The sequence below is a fragment of the Labrus bergylta genome, chromosome 16, assembly GCF_963930695.1.
Source record: "Labrus bergylta chromosome 16, fLabBer1.1, whole genome shotgun sequence".
In the NCBI taxonomy this organism is placed as follows: domain Eukaryota; kingdom Metazoa; phylum Chordata; class Actinopteri; order Labriformes; family Labridae; genus Labrus; species Labrus bergylta.
In genome coordinates this window covers 25922416-25945780 of record NC_089210.1, presented here as the reverse complement: position 1 = coordinate 25945780, position 23365 = coordinate 25922416, and the positions used below count along the sequence as shown (strand labels likewise).

Genomic DNA, 23365 nt, shown 5'->3' with positions numbered 1-23365 from the left:
AGAAGCTCGTCAAAATATCAAACATGACATCTTAAATGATGCTGTTTCATCTTTCTGACTTATTTGGTATAGCTGAAAATTGTCACTTTGACTTTAAGTGGCCAAGGCTTGAGGAGAACATGTTCATATGTCTGAGACAACCCTGAGTCCTTTCAGTCCTCCCCCAGGTGTTCCTGCGGCCTGTATTTTTAGACGAGGTGCAAAAGTAAAAACTATCTGGTTACTTTGGGAGAAGGAACATTGCGAAGTAAAAGGCTTTATTCCCATCAGGGCCACCGCAGCTAATGGTACAGTAAAGCACCTGACGAGTGACTTTGTAGGCAAAATGCTGACCTCTGCAAATGTTTACTGCAGTGTTTTACAGTTAAAAAAAATAAAAGATGGTATTTCAAATTATGCTAAATATGATTTCACTCTCAACCATTCCAGTTAATCAGGTTGAGATCAATATGCTATTATTAGCATCTTTCAAAAGGTCACAGTTGTCATCTCCTGCCATATCTCATTCAATGTAACTATGACATTTTTGACAGCCATCTCAGCGCCTTTAGGGTAAAATTTTTTGTCTTTATGTCATAAAATATGATGTGACGTTCACTCTATCCACAATAAATCTGAAGTGGACACAACTGGGAGTTAAAATTTAGGAGAATTGAAATAATCATTGACCACTGTCAACTTTAAATTTTTAATGAATTACATTACATTACATTACATGACATTTTACTTGTTTTCCACAAAATAAAGTTAGAATGATACTATTTTAATGTCTTTAATCCAACACTCAGAGTCAGAGCTGTTTTGTATTTGTGCATCTCTAACCCAGCTTGTTCTTTTTATAGATGTCAAACACCTGAATCAGACCGTGATCAGGCTGCAGCTGGGGCCCAGACACTGTTTACTTCGGTGACATTTACGTGCGTCTGCGACTGCGGATGCATCTGAAGGGTTTGTAGCTGAACATGCGCTTGTGATGATGTGAGAGTTCTTTACCAGAATCACTGGCCCAATTAAAGAGGAGAAGTGTCAGCTCTTCAAATGGAGGAGTTCATACATCCAAAAGTCAAGTCACTGCTGCTAGGGTTATGTGAGGCTGTGAGAAAAGATCCCTACCATAGACATCCTTATTAGCACAGCCCACCAGGAAGCACCACACTGGCTGGACTCATTATGGCCTGAGCCTCAGTTCTCTTCAGATTTCCTGAAACAGAACATCTTGGCTCTGCTGCTTGTTGCCGGTTGTGACCCTGACACAGATAAGGAGCTAAAAGCAAAAAAATAGACAGACGGATGTTTGGATGTAAACTGCAGAAAAAATGCTGCTGCTTCTTTTCCTGCCAACTCAGTCTAAATGTTCTCAGGAGGGATGCTCTGAATGGTTTGAGTGGTTGGACTGACTGATAAAAAGTTGTTGAAGTAAGTTGCTGAAGTAAACAGTCATCGTTTACACCCTCCAATTGAGGGGTTGGTCCTTACTGCTGCCTAGGATGCAAGAAATCCGGATGGATGCATGCAAGACCATCTCCGTATTCGTGGTCCGAGCTACCAGATCTCGAGCCGTCCTCAGGGTGCTTTGGGGTGTATTCCCACACTATCCACTTGTAATCAGATCACCCAGGAGGGATGTTGATGCAGGGTACATACAGAGGCGCCTCCCTGTTGAAAGCAGTTGTCATATGTAAACAAATCAACAAAGATGTCACCACTGACTGTAATGACTTTGATATGAGGGACTGCTGAGATCTTTGATGGAGTTCTACCAAGATCCCCCTTCATCCATTTTCTGACTGGCTGATCTACATCACAGCCAGCGCCAACCCTCAGGTAGGTCAAGCCTATTAGCTGGAAGCCACCACAGACGAACAGCTGTAGGCCACAGTAGTAGAAGTTAAACTGAACTGGCAAAGCGATGGTGCCACTAAGAATTAACTAAAAGTCCACCGTTTCCTCAGGGTACCCTTAAAGCTTTCCCTCATTTCTCCTAAGTGGTAGTTTCTCCTAGCTGATAGATTACAACAGAAAAGAAGGACATGAGCAGAAAGAAATGCAGGGTATATTAGGAGACTTCGTATGGGCAATCATTTTAAAAGAAATGTTGAAATATAAGCTGTATCCTGGTAATAAATCTTCTATCTTATCGATCATGTCCACCCTCATATTTCTTATTGTTTTATTGATGAAAAAAAAAAGTGCAAAGACGTTTAGAATAAGCACAGGATTCTGTTTTCATCACAGCCTCACAGGGCCGGTTTCTATCTCTGTTGTAATTACTGGCTGAGGATATCGACTGACACTCTGCACAGTATAGTTTCCTGTTGTCCCCATGCTTTTTCACTTCTTTCTTTTCTGCCTCAAATCAAATAAGGGAATTATTGTATTCTTTGATTGTGTCCAGCTGTCTGTGTTTCAGAGCAGGGACACAAAGCACATAGTGGATTCATTTTCTGTTTGATATGTTTTGCTGGAGCTGTGGTTTTAGACTTTGAAGCAATATAGTGCAATGACAAGATGAATACAGTCCAGAAGCACAGTCAAACAGAAACATTTAAAGGTGATGTGTGAAGATTATCAGCAGCTTCAGATAGTCCAACATGATTGATTATTCAATCACAATTGATTTTAAGTTTTACATCCTGAGTTACAATGAAAATATCAAAGACATGTACCCTATAAGGTACATTATAAGTTCTCCCAAATTAAACAACTGCAAACACATAGTTTGATGGCTTGCAGAAGGGGTAATCATAGGAAGATTTTTTTGGGGGGCAACAAATGATTTTCTTGCTGAGTTAAAAAAAAAAAAAAGATTTACTCACCTAATGTTATTTCACTCTAATTCACCAGAAGCCTAGGGGCATTGAATCAGTTTGGGCACCATAGATAGGCAGTCTTAATTGGGTGGCTGTGGCTTAGTTGGCGGAGTCATTGTCTCTCAACCGAAGGGTTGAGGGTTTGATCCCCAGCTCCTGCAGCAACATGTCTGATGAGCACTAAATTGCTCCTACTGCTTCATCAGCAGCATATATGAATGGGATTAGTTACTTCTGATGGTCACTTAACACAACAACCTCTGCCATCAGTGTGTGAATGGGTAGGTGTGACCTGCAGTGTAAAAGCGCTTTGAGTAGTCAGAAGACTAGAAAAGTGCTATGCTCCAATCCATTTACCATTAAATGGGACCCCTCATTTCATTGAAAGCTTTCCATTATTTTATTTTTGTAGGCCCTTCAATATAAAAGCTCTGTATAATCAGTCATGCTTTTCCCCAGAGTCCGACATGTCCAGACTTATGAATGTCTGATAAGCATTTAATAAAGATTTTTGTATATTCTTATCATTTCTACTGAACTGCTTACTTACAAGGTGTTCTCCCCAAAAATCGGTCAGCTGGCTGATCAGGTGTTCGATCCCCAGTGTTCTTGGTCAAGACACTTAAGCCCAAGTTGCTCCCACTGCTTTGTCTTGCGACATGTGCATGTGTATGAATGGGATTAGTTACTTTTGATGGTCACTTAACATAACTGCCAACTCTGCCATCAGTGTGTTAATAGGTGTGATATGTCACATTGTTCCAATTCACTTCGCAGATGCTTTTATCCGAGGCGACATACATCAGAGAGTAAGTACAACACTAATCCATTCATACACTGCCCCAGCAGCGGTTGCAGGGTTAGTGTCTTGCCCAAGTACACATTGGGCACGTTGCTCAGCTGAGGATTGAAGCTGAGGATCGAGAGGTGGCGACTCTACCAACTGAGCCACAGCTGCCCTGAATATGTGGTGTAAAAACGCTATACAACCATAAGTCCATTTAGTCCACTTACCAAGGGAAATGTGCCAATTTAAAATGCGAAAAATACTTTGTTGGTTGCAGCAGAGCCACATTATTTGTTTTTAAAAATAAATCCCGACTCCCATCAGGCAGTTGGCCAAACATAGATTATCAGATGGCAAATCTGATTTTGGAGGTGGGGTAGGGGTTGGCAATGCCACCTGAGGCAATTCCAAAGACATGTCCCTGCTGTCTGGACAACAGGTAACAAAAATGAAATGTACCATCTCCTAAAATAAAATTACATGTACCTCTGGGTTTCAACACTGTTTGAAAAATATGGAACAAACTGAGTACACAGCTCAACAAAATCTACAACAGGTCGAGTCGTTTTATTGTAGATTAAATGGACGGACAGACAGATGAAACCTTCAATTATCACCCCTGGACTGGGTCTCACTACATATTTCAGCTGTGATGCTGATTCATACATTCAGCAATCTGAATCAACCAGATAATGACCCAGGAATGCTTGTCTTGACCCAACAGACCTTAAATATTTACACACTACTTTTGTGCTTCAGAGTAGAATTCATTCCCTTCACAAAACTCCCATTTGGACAGCAGCCTTTAGAAAAAAAAAAAAAAAAGCAGCAGCAGCATTAAAGCTTGAGTGGAGTTGCAGAAGCTTGGCGGCAGCGCGTACAGAAGCATTGCAGCAGTCCAGGCACAACAGAAAAGCATCAATTAAGTTGTCTGCTTCTTTAAAAGCCTGGGCAGGCCTAATGTTAGTGTTTTTCTCAGCTGTACAAAATAAAACACAATTACACTTCCTATTCGGCATGTTATATTAATAACTGAGGAAATGTGTCAAGAAAGGAAATGTTCTGTTTATTGTGAGAGTCAGCTTGGAGGAAGAGATTTGACAAAGTGCATTTTGAGTACAACCGAGACCTTAACTGTAACTTTCTTTAAGAAAAAAAAAACCCCTCAAAGTGTCAGACATTCACTCAGATTCCCACAAATGTAATGAAAAATTAATATACCCAATCAGACCCAGTGGTTTATATCATTTGCCTTTGGCGGTCACTTTGTAGAGCAGCCAGCCCAGTCTTAAGCTTTATCTATAGTTAAATGTCATCTTGATATGAGTTTGGATATTACTCTTTTCCCCTCTTTACTTGCCTGCCACCACACAATAAATCTGCAATTGAATTTCAACTGCAAATGATTATTTTCTCTCAGGGCAGCTGGACTAAAGTACATTCAGTGCTGTCTCCTTGAGAGACATTCGTCAGTAGTACACGGCCTTAGAAAATGAAAATAATAAAAATGAAGAATCTGTCTGAAACTGGATATAGAAAGAGTATGTGTGTGTGCATGTGTGTGTGTGAGAGAGAGAGGGGGGGGGGGGTGTTAATGAAACAATGGAGTTATATTAAAAAGCTATTCTGGGTCCAGAGTAGGTCCAGAAACACTCTTAAAGGAAAACTCAGGGCTGTTTATGAGAATCACAGACTACAGTAGTGTTTGTCTGGGAAACAAAAAGGCCTTTAGAATAAAATAATATGACTTTTCAGTTGAGATTAAACGCCTGTAATGGGATTCCTCTTTAAGACAATTTCAGCATGTTTAAACATGATTCAGAGGCTTCAGTAGAACGTGAATAAGCACATGAAGACAGCAGCAGTTTTTAGTTCGAGCACACCAACAAAAGAATCTTTGCTTTCATTTTATCTCTAAAGAACCTTGACCAAATCCAACAGGAAAGTATGCCCACACACACTTTTTAATAAATACCCAGGTTTTTGTTGACAGGCCCTTCATCTGCCCAAAACCTTGACCGAAAAAAAAGCAAGAAAGCAGACCAATGGAATGTGACACTGGGTGATATTTTTCTGTTGAGGCACATTTTTTTTTATCCCACTCTTTATTCAAGGCATTAATTATTCTGGTAACATCCGAGCAATTTACAACAGTACCAATAATTGAATATAAAATGACACTGGAAGGGAAATGAATGTTAATATGTTCTTTTTCAGTCTAAAGTAGTCCTTAATGACAGAGAAAATGTGACGGTGACAAATCCTCATGCATTTATGATGTATTATGCATTGTAATTTATTTTAATGATCCTGAATAGAAAAGTAATGGGGGGGGGGGGGCGGGGAGGAGGAGGTTGGAGGATGAAATGAACGCTGCCCACCGAGGGGAGCAGAGTTCCCCTTTGTGGTGTGGAGAAAAAAAAAATGTTCCTCTCTCTTGAGTCAGCTGCACACTCCATTTCATGAGCATCTGATTTACTGAGACCAGACTCGCCCAATGGCTCTGCACGCTATATACATTCATATTGTGAGGAATAATTGAAATGCCATGCAGTTGTACTAACTCAGTATGTGTGGATGAGAGAGTTGTGCAGGGCGTTGAAAATGCAAATGCTTTCCTTCCATTTAGATTTGAAAGTTGGAGTGGTGAAGAGTGAGGAAATTTATAGCTTAAAATTAGATGAATTTCAGCTCGCAGTCCATCACTGAAGGCATCAAACTGCATGCCAAGCAGAAAGAGCGTCAGAGGCCAGACAGGCTCCCTCTGGCCTACACTGAGGCTACACATCGGGCGTCAGGGATGCTGGGAAACGGATCCACTTTCTGCCATGAAATAGTAATCGACTGCTCTTTCCTGACAGTGAGCAATATTCTGGCGGCCAATATGACTGCGTGTGACACTGCATGAGTGTGTCCCAGCTTGTGTTTACACCCATGTAAGACAATGACAAGTATAGCTGAACGTGCTCGAATGTGCGGGTGTGAGATATAGCCATGTTCACACGCGTCTGAGTTAATATGTGAAACAGTGTTTCTCAGGCTAGCAGGTCATAATACATGAAGGGTCCCTGAAATTACTTCTAATCGGTTTTTTTTCTGTGGGGAGGTGCAGCTGTGTGGGTGGACTGTCCTTCTGTCCATGCTGTGTGTGCATCAGCGTAAACAGTCACACACTCACACTGATTAATGTTGGAGTCTGGAGCTGCAGAAATCCCCCACACACTGAACAGCACGACCATTCAGGAGTGACTCTAGGATGTGATGACAAGCAGCAGAGTGAGCAAATACTTTTCACCAAAGTGTTTTCTTGCTCCAAACCGATCAAAACTTGCTGATAAGTGTGTTTGCATGGAGGTGGAGCGGCGGAGGGGCGGGGTTAGATGGGAAAGGATGTAAAGCATCATCAGGAAGGTTATGTTTCACTTTAGGGACACGCTGATGATCAGTGAGAGCTCTAATGATGCAATAAGTAGATTTTAGAGCTTTAAAACTTCTGATAATGGTACCGGCGAACTCTAATGGTAACTGAAGATAGGAATCAAGAGTCAGAATGACCGCATGGTGCTTCTGCATACACTAGAACCGCTGTGGAATATATAAATGATTCCAGTTTTTCTCATTCTCTTTAGCTGAACTCTCAAGAAAAGCATTTTCAAAACATTAAACTCAAATCTCTGAACAATTAATTTGTCGTTCACAACAGATTAGAATTTCTCATTCATTCAAGCAGATTGCATTGTTTTGGTTTATGTGTGCAAAAAAGTAAGTACAATTCTCTACAAATCTACAAAAGAACTTGTTTATGACTCACTGATCAACACTGATAACTTAATCCTTTTGACTTTGTTCAATGAAATACTAACTACTATGACTACTTGCGTCGAAAATGGATAGGAAGAAGGAGCACTGGTTGTAGGTATTATCCCAACAATGTCTTCACTTTACCAGCCATGCCAGCATAGACAAAACAAAGATGGCTGCCCTTCAAAAGTGTCATCTTTTGAATGTTGAGGAGGTGGATGTACGACAGTCGAGCTAATTCAATAGGAGAGACGAGGACAAGAGCTATTTCTTGAGGAGTGTTTCAGGGTTTGTTTGTTTGTTTATGAAGATTTCCAGACTGTCATATATCACATCAATGCCTTACTTTTAATTAAAAAACTCTCAGCCAGATAGACGGTTCAAGTCAGGTTAATCTCCCTGCAAGGGGTCTTATGTCTGGGTTACATCTGCATGCTGGAGATGTTGAATAAACATTTAAGAGGGATTCTTAGTATCTCTATGTTTAAAAATGAGACTCACTGTGAGTACAAAGCTTCAGAGAATGTTTGTTCACAAGCTTCTTCTCACATGTCAGGTATGTTTCTCTGTGCATCAGAAGAGTAAGACTGCACTGAGACACATTGCTTTTTATTTCCATTATCTCAGTGATATACAGTTACACAGAGGATCGTCTGGGGGAAGATGACAATAAGGAGCGTAACAATACCTGAGCTTATTTCAGGGGGATAAGGGTTCATGTTCGGGCTTGGAATTTAAATCCATGCTGTAATATAATCTTGTTTGGCCGTTTAGGCAGGAGCACCGCTCAGGCTGAGGCTTCCTCTCCTGAAGCTGAAAGGCAGACCAGTAGCTTTCTCCTGCGCTCATTGAGATGTTCTCCTCTTTTATAGACTGTTTGTCACTGTGGGGAGTGGGCTGCTTTCTATGACTAATCCCGCTATAAACAGCTCTTGTGACATCCTCTGCTTGGTTCCTTTTTCTTGCTGGTATACTGAAATTAAAGGCGTAATAAATCATGGTACCTGTGAATTCAGTGTTTTCCATGTTTATTGCAGTGAAACTGTATATTTAAAGAGCCCTATTCCTATTCAACACACATGTGCAGTAAAGAGAGAGAGGGGGCAGCTGCATTTTTCGCTTTACTACACACATTAAGACAGAAGTGGAAATAGACATTTGTTTTAGTTTTTTTTGTGCTTGTAAGTTTTGATAAACGATGCTGCAGTTATCTGCATCAGAGCCAGTCATCCTTCCTCTGTGTATTGGTGGGGGGGGGGGGGGATCACAGGTTTCAGCAGCATTCACCAGTAACTGTGCGGGATGACTGAGTGGGTGGAAAAATGAAAGGCAGAAATCTAAATGTGTCTGACACAGCGTCAACTGAGCCTCTGTGGTCCTCTCGGAGAACTCTGGGTAGAGTGGCTGCAGGTACACGAACATAATTCAGGGGTGCATGAAGCATTACAGACCAATATGGCAGGATTAAACCCAGTGGCTTGAAAAAACAAACTAACATAATGCCTCAAAGGCCGTTTTTAAAAATGATCCCATCATTTGATCACAATGTTTCACTTCCATTGTCTTTATATACATGATAGTTTTTCTGCTTTTATGTCCTTACAGACCAAAAAATATGCTTGCTGCAAAATGTCACAAACTATATTGGTGTTTTAAAAGCAAGTTTTCTTGACCAGTGTACTACAGTGGTGTTTTTTTTTTCCATCTAGGGAAACCTCCATCAGCGGCTCGGCTCCTTCAGGCTCGCTGGGACTACAAGAATAACATTCAATCAAAACGTTTCATCCTGATGGCGGCCAAAGGGGGGAAAGAGGAGCTCTCTTCACTGCCTCTTGCCTCCTAGCACCTCAGTCTGCAGGGTGACAGGCAGTATTGCAAAGGGCTTAGTACTGCCACACAGCCAATCTCCTGGGTAGAAGAGTAAAAGCTCCATTTCTGCCTGATAAAAGCTCAATTGACCTGCTGATTCCTTCAGATTCTGCCCCGCACAGAGGCTCATAACTCTGCATGTAGCTGACATCAAGACATTCTTTAGTTAATTTTCTTTTAAATTTAGCCTGAATGCCATCATGCCAGGCTCTGTATCCAGACTTATCAAAGTAACCCCTCAGCTCAACATGTTTCTTGGCTTGTTTTTCATGTCTTCAGGAGCCTGTTATCAGCCTTTACAGCTGATAACTGACTGAGATAGGTGATAAATAATTATTCATCAGTGAGCTGAAATTATCCTCTTAGCAATTACCTGCTTAACATTCAGACAGGTCACATTCATGGCATTCAGGGAGCTTACGCCCTTGGCTTCCTCCTGACAACATGCTGTAGCTGAAGTGAACAGATAAGTGTCTGCTGAGGCGGGTTCATTAACACTCATTAGGCATTATGTACATCCCCACACATTGTCATTGTCGGAAGATGCTTTCTCCTAGTTCCTTTTTCAATGAAGAAAGACCTGGATGAATTATTACTTTATAGTCATAAAGTTATGATTGGACAGAACAGCTGAAGAGAGGCAGAAAATGTTGGGATGAGAGAGTCAGGGGGATGATGGTATATCAATGCGAAAAAGAAGCATATTGAATTGAATCTTGCTGTCCAATTCACAGCCAAGAGTTGGATAAGCAGATGTTTTATACATTAAGCAGATGTTCTTGACACATTCTCCCTTTGCTCACTTTATATCTCTGTTGTAACCACTCGAGCTCCGTCTAAAACGTGCAGAAGCATTTACCTGGTTGGTTTTCCGATGCAATGAAGCAAAGCATCAGCTCGCTGTGAGTGCAGTCACTGAATGAGAAGAAGCACATCAGTTTCTTTTTTTTTTTACATTTAAGATATATTATCACTATAGTGTTCCTCGATCCCTCTGGCTTTATAAAAAGAAAAAAAGAAAAACTTGTGTGTGTCCTCCCTTCAATAAAAAGAATGTAAGTTTGCAGAGCATCTTTAGAGTTTAAAAGAGCTCAGAAATGCTCTGAAAGGTTTGTTACTTTGATGCTAGAATCAAACAGATAATTCAATAAAAATGTCCAAACTTTATTTAACTGATCATCCAGCTCTATTCAAACATACCTATTAATTTTGCAACTACTCTTGAAAGTAATTTAAATTCCTTTAATTCTTGGTGAGATCATGTTGACCCCTACACTATGGCATGGCTCCAGAAACATTTTTAATTGAGGTATTTTAAAGGCAATTGTTGAAAATCCCCAAAATGTCACCTACAGATTTGACAGAGCCCCGTTTAGAATAAGAACCAGACTGAATCATCAGCCAGCCGATATTAGCTCGTCAACTGACTAGGGCTGGGAATCTTTGGGTATCTCATGATTCCATTTCAATTTTTGATTCAGGCAGTAGCTCAGTCTATAGGGACCTGGGTTGGGAATCAGAGCATCACCGGTTCAAGTCCCAGTGCGGACTAAGCATTGAAGTTGGTCTGGTAGCTCACAGTGCCAGATCACCTGCTGAGCACTGCAGAGGTGCCCTTGAGCAAGGCACCAAACCCCCTCCCCACCATCAGCTCAGCAGCGCCCGCTGTAGGCCGCTCCGCCACTCTGACATCTCTCCCTTAGTGCATGTCCATAGGATCCTGTTTGTGTGCATATATACTTCAGCCTGTGTGTGTTCATGACTACAGAGTGTAAAAACTGAAATTTCCCCTTGCGGGGATCAATAAAAGTAAATCTTCTTCATCACTCTCCAGAGTGTCAAGCAGTAATGCACATGTAGTTACTTTCCAGTTGAGTGACCATCTTCATTAAAAAAATTTTTTGCATTCGAGGGATTCCTAATATTATATTGACAGACACAAAAATCCCAAATCGGCCAGGTTCTTGTTAGAATGGTGAGTTAAAATGATGAGTTGACAACAGTGTGAGTTTAAATAACATTTACTTGCTCACATCACACACATACAGACAACCATGGCGGTACAGATGTGAAGATAGCAGTTAGAATCCAATCAATTGAAATAGATGACTGTCATACAGTACAGCTGCATCTCTTGGTCCATACACAACATGAGCAGTCTGCTGTGGCACCACTCTGTCACATCAGATTCAAACAAACAGGCAGAGAACAACGAAAACAAGAGGAGCAGCAAATTCATTCAAAACACCAGACCAGAGGCATGTATGATTAAGAAAACAAAAAAAAGTTGGACTCGAGAAAATGATCACACCCAACTCTTTACACAGCAAATAACACAGAAATGGTAAATGTTGATGGATGCAAAGCACAGTTCAGGCTCACGTGTAGCTGCATTTCCTAGCAGAAGTCAGAGGTAATGGGTTTTCACAATCAAACTGTCAATCAGATAATTATATAAAAAAAAAAGAAAAAAAAAACACAGGAGAGTCATGTCACTGACCAATCACCTGCCACAAGCTTCCATTTATACCAAAACTCCCACCAGTACTGAAACCTTTGAACACAGGCTGTATATCACTCCAGCTGCTATCTACTCTCCTAGAGATGCTCATTTCACTCAGTCAAGCCTCTCTGGCTGAGAGAGAGATGGTTTATGTTCCTGTATTCACCACCTGCTGGCAGCTTGAGAGATAGCTCACAGCACATTTCCAGCACCCCATCCAACCAACTCAACAATCCAGGTGTGGTGTTTGGACTTCCAAAAGACGTTCAAATATAATTTTGAAAACTGAACTCACACACAGAAAATATTTAACTTATGTACAAATGAGTGAGACGAGACTTGAATACGGCGGTGCAAACAGATCAGAGTTGTGACATGTGCCCTCTCCAAGTGCATCAATCGACAACTAATATAGTGAACAGACTCCGTAAACATGTTGGAGGCTGTGGCTCAAAAGACAAACGACGTGGAACAGGTAGGTCTTGAGACAAAACGTGCCGGAATTATCGGAAAAACTTCGTCATAAACATAAAGGCAGGTACATACAGCTGTCATTGGTGGATGGAAAGCTGCATGTGACCAACAAGTAGAGGCCTGAATCCAGAGTCATAGAGCAAAAGATACAACCCTGTGAAAAGGAAAGGGGAAACGAAAACACAACACGAAAACACCATCACATTTAAACAAACTACTGAACTCTTTACAGGAAATAAGGAAGGCTTTAAAAAAAAAAAAAGAGAGAACCTTCAAAGTAAAGCTTGTTTTTACACTATGCAAGTCCCTTTGCCTGAAATTACAGACAGCATCACTTAAGTCAGTTGTCAAACACAGAGCAGCCTCAAGCTGCCACTAAAAACAGGCCAAACCATCTGTAGCTCTGCTGACACCACACACACACACAAACACTGGAGTTAAAAACGCTTAAAAGATAAGACTTCATTAGCTAATTAACCATTTTTTCTCACTGTACAAGTTTCTCAACAAGAAATTAAAAGTCTAATTTAAAAAAAAAAAAAAAAAAAAAAGGGGAAAAGTTAAAACTTATTTTACCAACACACTAAAAATCATATATACACACACACACACAGAAAAAAAGGAAAAAACAACCACCAAGAATTCCCATGGAGTGACACAACTGTCCAGATAGCAACAGGCTGCATTCCCTAGCACCCTCCAGGGGTCACTCACAGAAATACACAAGATAAATCCGAGGACCACCAAGCTATACAGTTCACTGGAGGAGGCCGGAGGAGATGCACACTGTGTCTTGGCTGTTGAATGGCTCGTGCATAAGGATGCATTGGGCAGTCTTCAGAATATACGCTTTCGCTTCAGGTAGGAGTCTGCATAGTGGCCACCAAGGCCCTGGGAGTGCTGGCCCACATAGCTGCCCTCTGGACTCGGCTCTGGAGATGGAATCAGTCGGGAGAACACGCGCTTCTGGCTTCCAATGGGAGTCTGTGATTGGTTAATAGGTTAATAAACAACATCTCAGTCTTAAAGCAGAAAAACATATTTGAAAAGTTGAAACCTAAACAAGCAGAGATGAAAGTTTGTCAATTACCTTCCCAGCATTACCAAGACCTGGGGGGTAGTGGTCAGCGTGGCTTACAGGAGGCATTCCAACAGCCTGAGGAAAAACAAGAAACTCTCAGTGACCCCAAACTCTTCTACAGAGGCTCATGCACTCACTGCTCTACATCAATTATTGAGCATGGGGTTATTCTTAGACCTGACCCTCCACTTTTTATCCCTTCCAATGCTGTCAAGATGTTTATTCACTGACAAGTAACCAATAGTTTGAAACCAAAACAGAAGTTAATTGCAAGAAGAAGGGCTTACCCTGTTAAGCTGGGTGGCAGGAAGGCTACTGCTGCTACAGGCCTCAGTCCCTGAGCTGAAGTAAGACATGGGCGGGCTGGGAGGGTAACTGCAGTGGGAAAACTGCTCACTGAATTCATGGTGACGAGAAAGCTGCAGACACGACCAAAGAAAAGTTATGCTATTACAGGTTTATACTCCCCCCCCCCCCAAGATATACTACAAGTCATAAGATTCATATTGCATTCCTGCAGGATGGGAATTGCACCTACTGATCTGTGACTAGGGCAGGAATTGTGACAATAAGTCAGTAGCAGTTCTTATAAAATACGACATCATTGCTCATATTTTCTGGGCTGTTTTAATTCCTTATGGATTGGGACATGACAGTATGTTTGGTTGTGGATTGTAGAGTGAAGTGAAATCCACTCCAATGTCATCATCAGTCAGAGAGAATTCATGTCACATAATAGCATTTAAGGTTCACTCATGCAGTCTGTAACAGTTTACTAAACAGTACCTGGTGGCCAAACCCTGTCAGGGCTCCAGTGTCGATGTTCTCCTGCTGTTCATACAAGTGGGCCAGTGGATCCTGGGGAGAAACATGACATGGGTATCAGATCAGATGGCATCCTATAGCAGCAGTTTCTTTTTATAATGAGCAGATATAATGTTAACCCACCATGTCACCTTGACATCATGAAGCTACACCTAATAAGACTGAAGGCCATTAAGATAAGCATGGACTTCTTTAATTGACAAATCAGCAGAAACATAGAGGTTACCTGGTGGAGGGGAGGATATTCTGGGCTGTAGGAGTCCTGGTAGCGCAGGTTGTAATTTGGCTGGATGCTCTGGTGTGTGTGCTGGTTAGACACATTACTAAGAGTTGGCCTCTTTCTATAGGGGTGAGGTCTGCAGCTTCCTCCTGTGGGGGTGGGGCAGTCACACATTAACTTGATACCCCATTTGGTACAGAAAACAAAAAAAAACAGTTCCGATATCAGAACCACGTTATAAAAAATTAAAAAAAAACACTCACCTGACGGAAAACCATTGTTGACACTTAAAAAGGCACTCTGAGGATGGTTCCCATCTTTGGGAGGATCTCCAAGAATGGATACCTGACAGGGAGGGCAGAGTTGTAAACATTTACATTGGGATACAGAGCTGGACAAAATTCAAGATGCAGAGAGTGTATTGCGTCTAGTACTGAGGAACTCACCCCCTGTGCTGTGAGGCCATCTGCCCCCATCATGCCACCCATCAAAGGCATGGAGATGCCCTGCAGGGTGGGAGAGGAAGTCTGTGGGAAGGTGCAAGCTGCTGTTGGGGACTCCTGCTCCCTTGTCAGGGCTCTGCCAAGTGTCATCGGCTTTAGAGGGTTCAGAGGATCCGTCTGAAGCCCAAGACCTGAGACCCCACAGCCAAGGGGAATAAGATAGTGAAACAACTGAAATTACAATCAACTGAATCTTGTTTGGTACTTTTTTTAATTAGAATCAGTGAGAATCATGTCTTTCTAATCTACAGGTGTTAGCTTTCCTAATAAATAACATGCAAGTATAAAAGAGTTTTTACGACATATGTATAATATAGGAGGTGAAACCATGATTTAAAGGCAATGAGGACTACAGATGTTGCACATCTAAAGCAAAGTGAAAACATGCAGTGTGTGGTGAAAGATGCTAAGGCTGGGCTCAGTTGGATGGATTCCCAACCTTGGGGAAGGTCTCCGAGCAGATGGACTCCCTGCTGGACAGGCAGAGCCGCCAGAGGATTCTCCCCAATGAGTCCTACCTGCTGGCCAAAGGAGTGAGGGGAGAGTTCAGTGTCACAGAGGGTCACACAGCCTGGCTTCGAAACTTATCAACTAATCGAGCACATTTCAGTAGAGCTTTGACTTACTCACCACATGTTAAACTATGTCCTAACAGAACAGGTATTTGCACTTCTTTGTATACAAAAAAGAAAAGAAAAACCACTGCATCACTCAGAACCAATGAAAGAGAACACACTACCAGCCAGAGCTTACCTACCCAGACGTTTTTTTAAAATAACCAATCAAATAAAAAAGACCAAGATCCACTCCCTTTGCTACTGCCTCACACACAGAGAGCAAAACAAAAACACCATCATCACTCACACAAGGAACAAAAGGGTTCTCTTTTTTATGCAGCACCTGAGCCCACAGAAGATGGTTTCCCAGAAAGGCTTGCTAATGGTCAAGAAGGAAGGAGTGGGAGAGGATGAATCAAAAGGTGCTCAGCAGTAAGGGGTTGCACACACAGGTCAGAGAAGAACCAGAAAGAGGTGACAGTACCTGCTGGGCCTTGGCCTGGTTCTGAAGGAGCAGCTGGAGCAGCGCAGCAGAGAGGGCGGGGTTGGCCAGCAGGGGCATCGTAGGGGCAGCACCGAGCAGGCCTGCACACAAGGTGATTATTCAAATTAGGGCTGCACAATATTGGGAAAAAATTATATTACTTTTCATTCTGCGGTAAACATAAAGTATTAAAGAGAAAATGTAGTGTGTTTTGTCAGTTTTAAATCACTATTTCCGATTAAAATTATCGCATGCTTACAAAACAAAACCAGATCTTTTTAAACACAGATGGGTGTATCAGTTGTGCTAGTTATGTCATCAACCTTTTCTAAAAAGTGGCAGCATGACATGTTTTTGACATTGCCCATCCTGTGATGTGACTTTTGCACACACACACAAAACAATAACAGCGATATATTGAACTTATATCACCAAGCCCTTATAACAATGTACATATTCAGAATAGATCTTAAAGGCAGGGTTAATCATTTTCTCCAGATACACTTTGTAAGATTTTGTTGAAATTGTGTTTAGGTCCTGACAGAAATTAATAACTCATGTGCTCTGAAAAAGGAACAAAGAAAATCTGTCATCTGTAGCATGTAAAAACTTTGACCAATGTCTGCCATGAGGTACCAATCTGATGAACCTGCCTCCTTTGTCTCCCTGATCGTTCTCTACCCTATGCATGCATGAGCCCATACTCAAGACATGAGCTGAGGCTCACTTCTGGACCAATGGCGCTTTTGAGGGAGCACAGAGGGGAGGGGGTGGGTGCAGACGGAGCACTGAGGGAATGCTACTTTCAAAAATCATGCTAGTTTGAGAAAATTACCAACCCTGCCTTTAAATAAAAACATTGATCAACTGATGATGTAACTGCTCACCTTGTTTGTGTCCCTGTGAGAGTGGGTTGAGCAGCATCTTAAGAGTGGCTGGGTTATTGAGGCCTGTAAGTATCTGCATGGCTGTGGGGTCAGGGAGGAGACCTTTACCCCTATTCACAGCCTTGAAGGAAAGGGGATAAAAGAGAGGAATGAAGAACAAAAGAAAAGACAAAATGGAAATGGGAATTCAGTGCATGAATTTGACTTTATATACCATGGTTTGAGCAGCAATCAGAGCAGCCAACATGCTCCTTCCAGGAGGGCCAGGGGCACAGAAGGACACCCTGATATGCGTCCCGCCCAGCAGCCTGCCATCGGTTGGTCGCTGTGCCTCCTCGGCCATTTCAGCTGTAGCGAACTCCAACACGGCAAACCGCCGAAAACTTCCATCTTGTCCCTGTGCCAACTGTGGAGGAAAGAAAAAGCCAACAGAAACTGTGATGTTGGTGCTTTTTCACTTAGACTCAGGGGATGGACAGTACATGTTTGAGACCTTTTACAGGGCTCGACATTATAACTGGCCTGGATGAATGATTGACAGAGTCCAGGCCAGCTGATTGCACGTTCAGCCGGCTTCACTGCTGCCCCTCCCGCGAGCGCATTCGCTACTCTCAAATTGTACACTCGCACCCAGATCTTAGCGCAGGTTTTCTCTAATAATAAAAAAACAACACCGTTGGTAAAACGGTTTTAAAACCATCAGATCCCGACAAAAGCCGAGCTTAAATCAGCATTCAAAGGAAACAAATCACCTGAAGAGTTGAGTGACAGCAGGGCATGACGAAAACAGAAGGGAGAAAAGTTTGATCCACAGTGACAGACAGCTGGAGGAGCTGGAACACATTCAAGTTAAAGACTAGATCCTGGTAAAGATAAAAGTTATTCACAAAGCATTTTAGATCTTTACTTAAGGAGCTCTCTTAAGATCTAAGGATGAAGAGTTTCTCACAGAAGAAAGAAGGAGCGATTCCAGATCTATCACAGCCTCATTAATATCAGATTAAGTAGACTCTTACAGTTACAAGCATGGTGAATAAACATGAGCATGTAGATATAAGAAAATACACAATATTTGATATAATTAGAGCTTAATTAATTTAATAAAAGTTGTAATTGACTTTTGCATCAAAATGGTTCAAGATTAAATTGGCGACTGTTATTTTTTGGATAACAATTAACGTTCCTGGGCCAGCGGCTACAATGGTTGGGCCAGTGATTCTTGAAAACTAGTGGCCAAGAGGGCCACTGGTAATTTTAACTGAAAGTCAACTCCTGTCTTATCACACATGTCTGTTGGAAGTGCTCTGTAACAGCACAGAAAAGCACCAGAATGACTGATCAAACTACATGAAAGGGATGTTGGAAATCTTTCAAATTGATTACACATTAGTGGTTGGAAGCATAGCAGATAGTTAGCAGCCTACAAGAAAATAAACACAAATAGGGATTGCAGAGAGAAAAGGATTCATGTTAAACATAACCAATTTGTCTTAAGTAAGAACATTCTGAGATTAACTGTGGACCAATAAACTCTTTCATTTTTAGAATTGGTGAGAAGCATTATTTTGCTGACCTTTTAAGTTTTGAATTTAATGCCCTTTACTGAAAGGTCAGTGGATGTGGCCTCAGATTTACTCTGGCAGTGTTTCATTGTTCCACAGGCAGGCCTGTTAAAACAAGCGCACGTGCTAAACTGTTTCCTGTTGAGCACCACATGACCCTCAAACATCGCCGCTTTTACCATAATTCTGAAATACCCTGAAACCAGCAGAAAAGTACCACTGTGATGGGCTAAAGGACATCCCTTTCTCTCATTCCAGAAACAGTGGCTGAATGACACCACATGGGAAAGTCAGGTGGTCATCACCATAGAAACCAGTAATGCTCACTACCATAGAAATTTTGAGTGGCCATAGAATCTGGGGTAAAGGTCAAAGGGACTGAAAGCTCCAATAGGGAATGCAATTTCACAAAATAGTTCATGCCACAAGGAGCCATTTAGTGTCGATTCTCTTAACTTTCATATACATTGATCACAAACAGGTCACCTCCAAAAACATCAGACAGCAATAATCAAGCACAGCTGCACAAAGGAACCAAAACTAAGGAAAAGAGAAAGCTTACCAATACCAACTTTGATTTGGAGTCATAGGTCGCATTCTGCTTAAAAATGTAAGCTGAAAGAAAAGAGGTAAAAGCTACAACTAATACCTTTTCTCATATCAGTTAACCAGCCAGATATTTTATCTATAGTATTTAATCTGTGAAACCACAACATGAAGTTGGTCTTCCAGAAAATTGTGATAGTCTAAAAATATCTTTTACATGTCAAATAATTTACTAAAATGATGGACACTGAATAACAGGACTAATTTAAAGTTTGCCAACCTGGTTTAATCGAATGTCTAGCCTCTTTGCATTAGAGTAATGACATTTATGATTCCTTGATCTGTCCGCCATCCAGCACCAAACCCTAATGGAAGCGTGTCAGAAGGGCAGCTCAGATGAATGTAGCCTGAATCAGCTGGATTCACAACATTACAAGAGAACTAAAAAGGTTGCTTGTGAATCATGAGATTGCGTGTTAACAATGTGTAAATACAAAACAAATAAAAGGTCAGTTTTCTTTACCAAGTTTGATTTACTGTTCATTTGGATACTAATCTGAGATTATTATTTTTTTGCTTCTACCATATTATTACATTTTTCTCAGCTTGAAGCGTTTCAGGTTAGCTTGTTCTTCTTTGAAAATAGACCAGGCACGCATTTCTAGTGGAGCAAAGTGGCACTTCTGGGACACTTCTGAGACAGCTACGGTGCCTAAAGTAGAAATACAAAGATTGACTAGAGTAGGCGTGATCAGCTCCTGAGGGCGCAGCATAATGAACCACCGCACACGTGTATTGTGGAATCAAGGCTTTGGTAATTAACACGTGTAATGTAACATGTGTAATGTACCGTTACTTTCTGTCAATCTACTAATTCATTAGAAGGACCAAGAGATTCACATCCTATCAGGAATACTATTCATTAGGCCTGGCAGAAATACTATGAGAGTAATTACTACTAGAGTAGTAGAATTGTGTGAAGTTTTATGTTTGTATGAGGTGAAATTGACCTGGCAGAAGACTGGTGCATGGGTGTCAGCTAGGGCGTTGCGGAGGTCCATGGCTGTCAGCAGGCTTGGGGGCAAGCGGTCCACACACAGGCATTTAGAGTGCAGCAGTGGGTAAGTGAGGGAGCCCACCTCGGTCCAGTGAACATACAGCATGCGGGAGCCCAGCTGCTTTCCTAAAAGCTCAGACTTGGCCCTGGCTGCAGAGTCCTTCTTCATGTACTCCACAAAGCCATAGCCTTTGGAGTGGCCTGTGGAGGCGCTATAAACCAGAAAGCATCGCTCCAGGTTACCAAAGGGTCGCACCAACTCCTCGAACTGCTGCTGCGTGAACGCACAGGGCAAGTTGGCAATGCACAGCAGAGCGTCTGTTGGCTGCAGCTGCACAGAGATCTCCCTGTCTCGTAGCATATGCTGGTGGAACTCTTTGATTGCACACTGTGCCTGTTCCCCATTGAGCAGTGTGACAAACGCTGAGGGTCCAGGGAGAGAGGGAGGAAGAGAGACAATAACAACAATTCAGGGTTAAGTGAGGAAGTCAATCAGTCAGTGTTAGGAGAAAATTCTATTATCTTTCACAGCAGGTCTCATGTGGTTGTGATACCATTTCTCCTTAAGTATGCTGGCACAGTGTCACATCACAACACATTTAGACAATCCCATTGGGCAGTAATGGCTGTCACCAAAGCTAAAAAAAAAAAAAAAACCAAAGGCAGAATGATTTTGATGTGACTGAGCATCCTTTTAATAGCAGCCTCATCCAGGCTATTTTTTATTCAAATCCTTTTTTAAAAGTTAAATGTTATTAACAGCTACTTTTAGAATGTCTTCAAGCATGAGAGACTCTTTTAGTCCTCTGCATTTCACCTAAACAACATCTGATTATGACTGGTTATCTGCCACAAAAGATTGGTAGAAAGATACGAGGCATATTCTCAATTTAGCATCTGGCCTCGTATAGGCCCCTTTTAGATAAAATATGTGTTAAACCGTTCTGAAATCATTAGTCAAAGCTGATGTTTCCAATGCAGTTTTCTACACATCTGCTCTTCTTAAAAGGCTCTTTTTTTAGGCCTAAAACAGCAAGCTGATCTTTGATTCACTTAGAGCATAGTGAATCGTTTTATTGGGCAAACACAGTTGATTCAACACCCTTGGGATCAATTAAAAAATATATATATTTTTGTTTACGTATTTTAATTGCAAAAAGAAGCTGTCTTGATGCATACAAATGATGACTTTGTGCTGTGACAAGTCACAAATTTAGCAATATTCATTGCCACTGTGGCCTCAAAGTTTGTCAACTGTTTTTTCAAATCTTGTATTGTTTTTTTTAATTATTTGAAAATGAACATTAAATATCTGAAAAGATATATAACCAATAAGACCAACCTGTTCCCTTGTATTTGTCAACAAAGCAGTACTTCAAGTCATAGTTGCCGAGCAGTTCATGAACCTCCTGTAAAAATGAAAAGGCTACAATTATATCCAGACATAAAATGAATAATTTCACATTATAGCACAGTGTAAATAATTTTATGGGTAATTTTATATATGGTAATTTTATTCATTATTCATTTTGAGAAAATTATTATGGTATGTAATTGTAGACTGTTTGATCATAGATATTGCTAATCAAACAATTAACTAATTCGTGTCCACTGGGTCACTAGCAACAAGTGCACCTGTGGGGGGTTGAGAGTTGTATAACTGACTCATTGTTGTAGTAAAAATTGTTCTGTGCTGCTTTTGACCAGTCACGAACGAATGGCGATGCTGTCTAGCATTTTCTGAAACGTTTTGTCCCCACACCTTCCACCTTTTGTTATAGTGCAACTCACATCTCGAATCCCCCCCACTGAACAATGGTACCGCCCGCAGGCCCAGCTCTCCCAACGAGTCAGGCACGTTCCAAATAAAAATGTGGCATCATGTGTAAATCACAGTCACACGCTTAAACTACATAGAGCCCATTAGTAATACACATTTTTAAATCTAATCTGCATGATTTTACCGTTTAGTGCTACTGCTTGAAAACTGAAAAGAAATATGAATGATTTATAATGTTTTAAACCTACGAGGCCAGACTCGCAGGTCATACAGGCCACAGTGACCATTATTGACAGTTATCTGACCACCTGGCAGTTACACACAGCAGTGATTGTCAGTTTAAACTAATATAGTTAAGCAATGCACATTTGTTTTGGTGACTACCAGTATATGTTATTTCTAATAAAACAAGTTGTAGAATTTACTAACGCAAAATACAACATCAAAGTTAAACAGCTACCGAGATAAATGGCTAGCATGCTAACATTGGTAGCATGGCAGGCATACTGGAGCTAGGCTAGAGTTAGCCAGGCGAACCCATCAATCAATCAATCAATCATTTAGCAATTTAAACTCAATCTTTAAAGTATCCTCACCTGATTACTAACGTCGGATGGAAGATTTTTAATTATAATTTTTCTACGGTTGTAAAACTCCCGGCGAGTTCTCTCTAAGCGGCTCTGTATTTCTTCGGGGCTCACTGATGTCAAGTCCTCGTCGACCCGACGCTGACACTCGCGTTCAGGAGTTGAGTCCTCTTCGCCGGCCTCGAGTTCGGAATGCCGGTGGCCTCCGGTCATCCAGTTTTCGTTGTCCTCAACGGGGTCGTAATTATCGTGAAGTGGACGAGTGTCGAAACTGAACCCTGTATCTGTGTTTTCATCGCTGGCAGCGGTGCTAACAGACACGACGGCCGCCATCACTGAGTTTGGTGGAAGTTTTATCGCTCTGGACACTGAGTTGGATTTGAGCAGTTTAAACAATACACACATGGCCCCAGCGCCGCTTCCTATTGGATGAGAGGAGGACGTATCTCCACGATGACGACGTCACTGACAGCGAGGGCGGGGCAAAGGTTGTTGTATCGGTTGAAAGTGTTCTCCTCAAAACTAGATTCAAACGGATTTTACGGTTTCCCCGTTCGCTGTAATCAGCCCTGCTTTGTTTGCACTGGATCAGATTTTCAGATTTGGACTATAAAGACGGCTGAATAACTGTAAAGACACGGCAAACACATAAAACAATCACATTAAAAAGCAACTCTGATAATAATGTTCTCCTAAATGCACCCAACAACTTTCCTGATATACTTTAAGTGTGTAGTTTATTAAACGATTGAGGTTATAAGCGAAAGAGACCCTAACCTTTGGGACTTCTAACTCAGACCTTAATTTAATTAATTGCTTTGCTTAAAGATTTTCTTACAAAATAAATACTATTTTAAAGCTGTTATTATGTACAGTATATAGTTATTTATAGCCGTAATAGTTAGAGATGCTTAGTTGTTTGTAGGAGTCTACAGGTGGAATAATCCAAAATTATATACAAATGTGAAAATATCAGTACATCCCTAAGCTTGTGATCTGTTTCAGATCAACAGATTTAGTAGTTTTTCCACA

The 23365-nt window shown here is 41.4% G+C and overlaps 1 protein-coding gene across 4 annotated transcripts; it reads right to left on the bottom strand.

Annotated features, from left to right (window-relative positions):
- Window positions 1-11272: 11272 nt before the first annotated feature.
- raver1 (ribonucleoprotein, PTB-binding 1) lies at window positions 11273-22720 on the bottom strand. Of its 4 annotated transcripts, none has more exons than XM_065964950.1 (15): window positions 22343-22720; window positions 21309-21375; window positions 19920-20389; window positions 17016-17207; window positions 16802-16922; window positions 15915-16015; window positions 15738-15809; window positions 15313-15391; window positions 14817-15004; window positions 14634-14715; window positions 14377-14519; window positions 14112-14183; window positions 13613-13744; window positions 13335-13400; window positions 11273-13228 (listed from the first exon to the last, which is right to left on the bottom strand). In XM_065964950.1, exons 1-15 carry the CDS (start codon window positions 22664-22666, stop codon window positions 13082-13084), a joined length of 2256 nt encoding a protein of 751 aa, XP_065821022.1. In that variant the 5' UTR covers window positions 22667-22720; the 3' UTR covers window positions 11273-13081. The 4 variants fall into 4 exon arrangements, with proteins under 4 accessions (XP_065821022.1, XP_065821023.1, XP_020499859.3 ...); XM_065964951.1 differs by having other exon boundaries at window positions 15774-15809; XM_020644203.3 differs by lacking the exon at window positions 15738-15809 and having other exon boundaries at window positions 15313-15394.
- Between the last annotated feature and the right edge of the window lie 645 nt (window positions 22721-23365).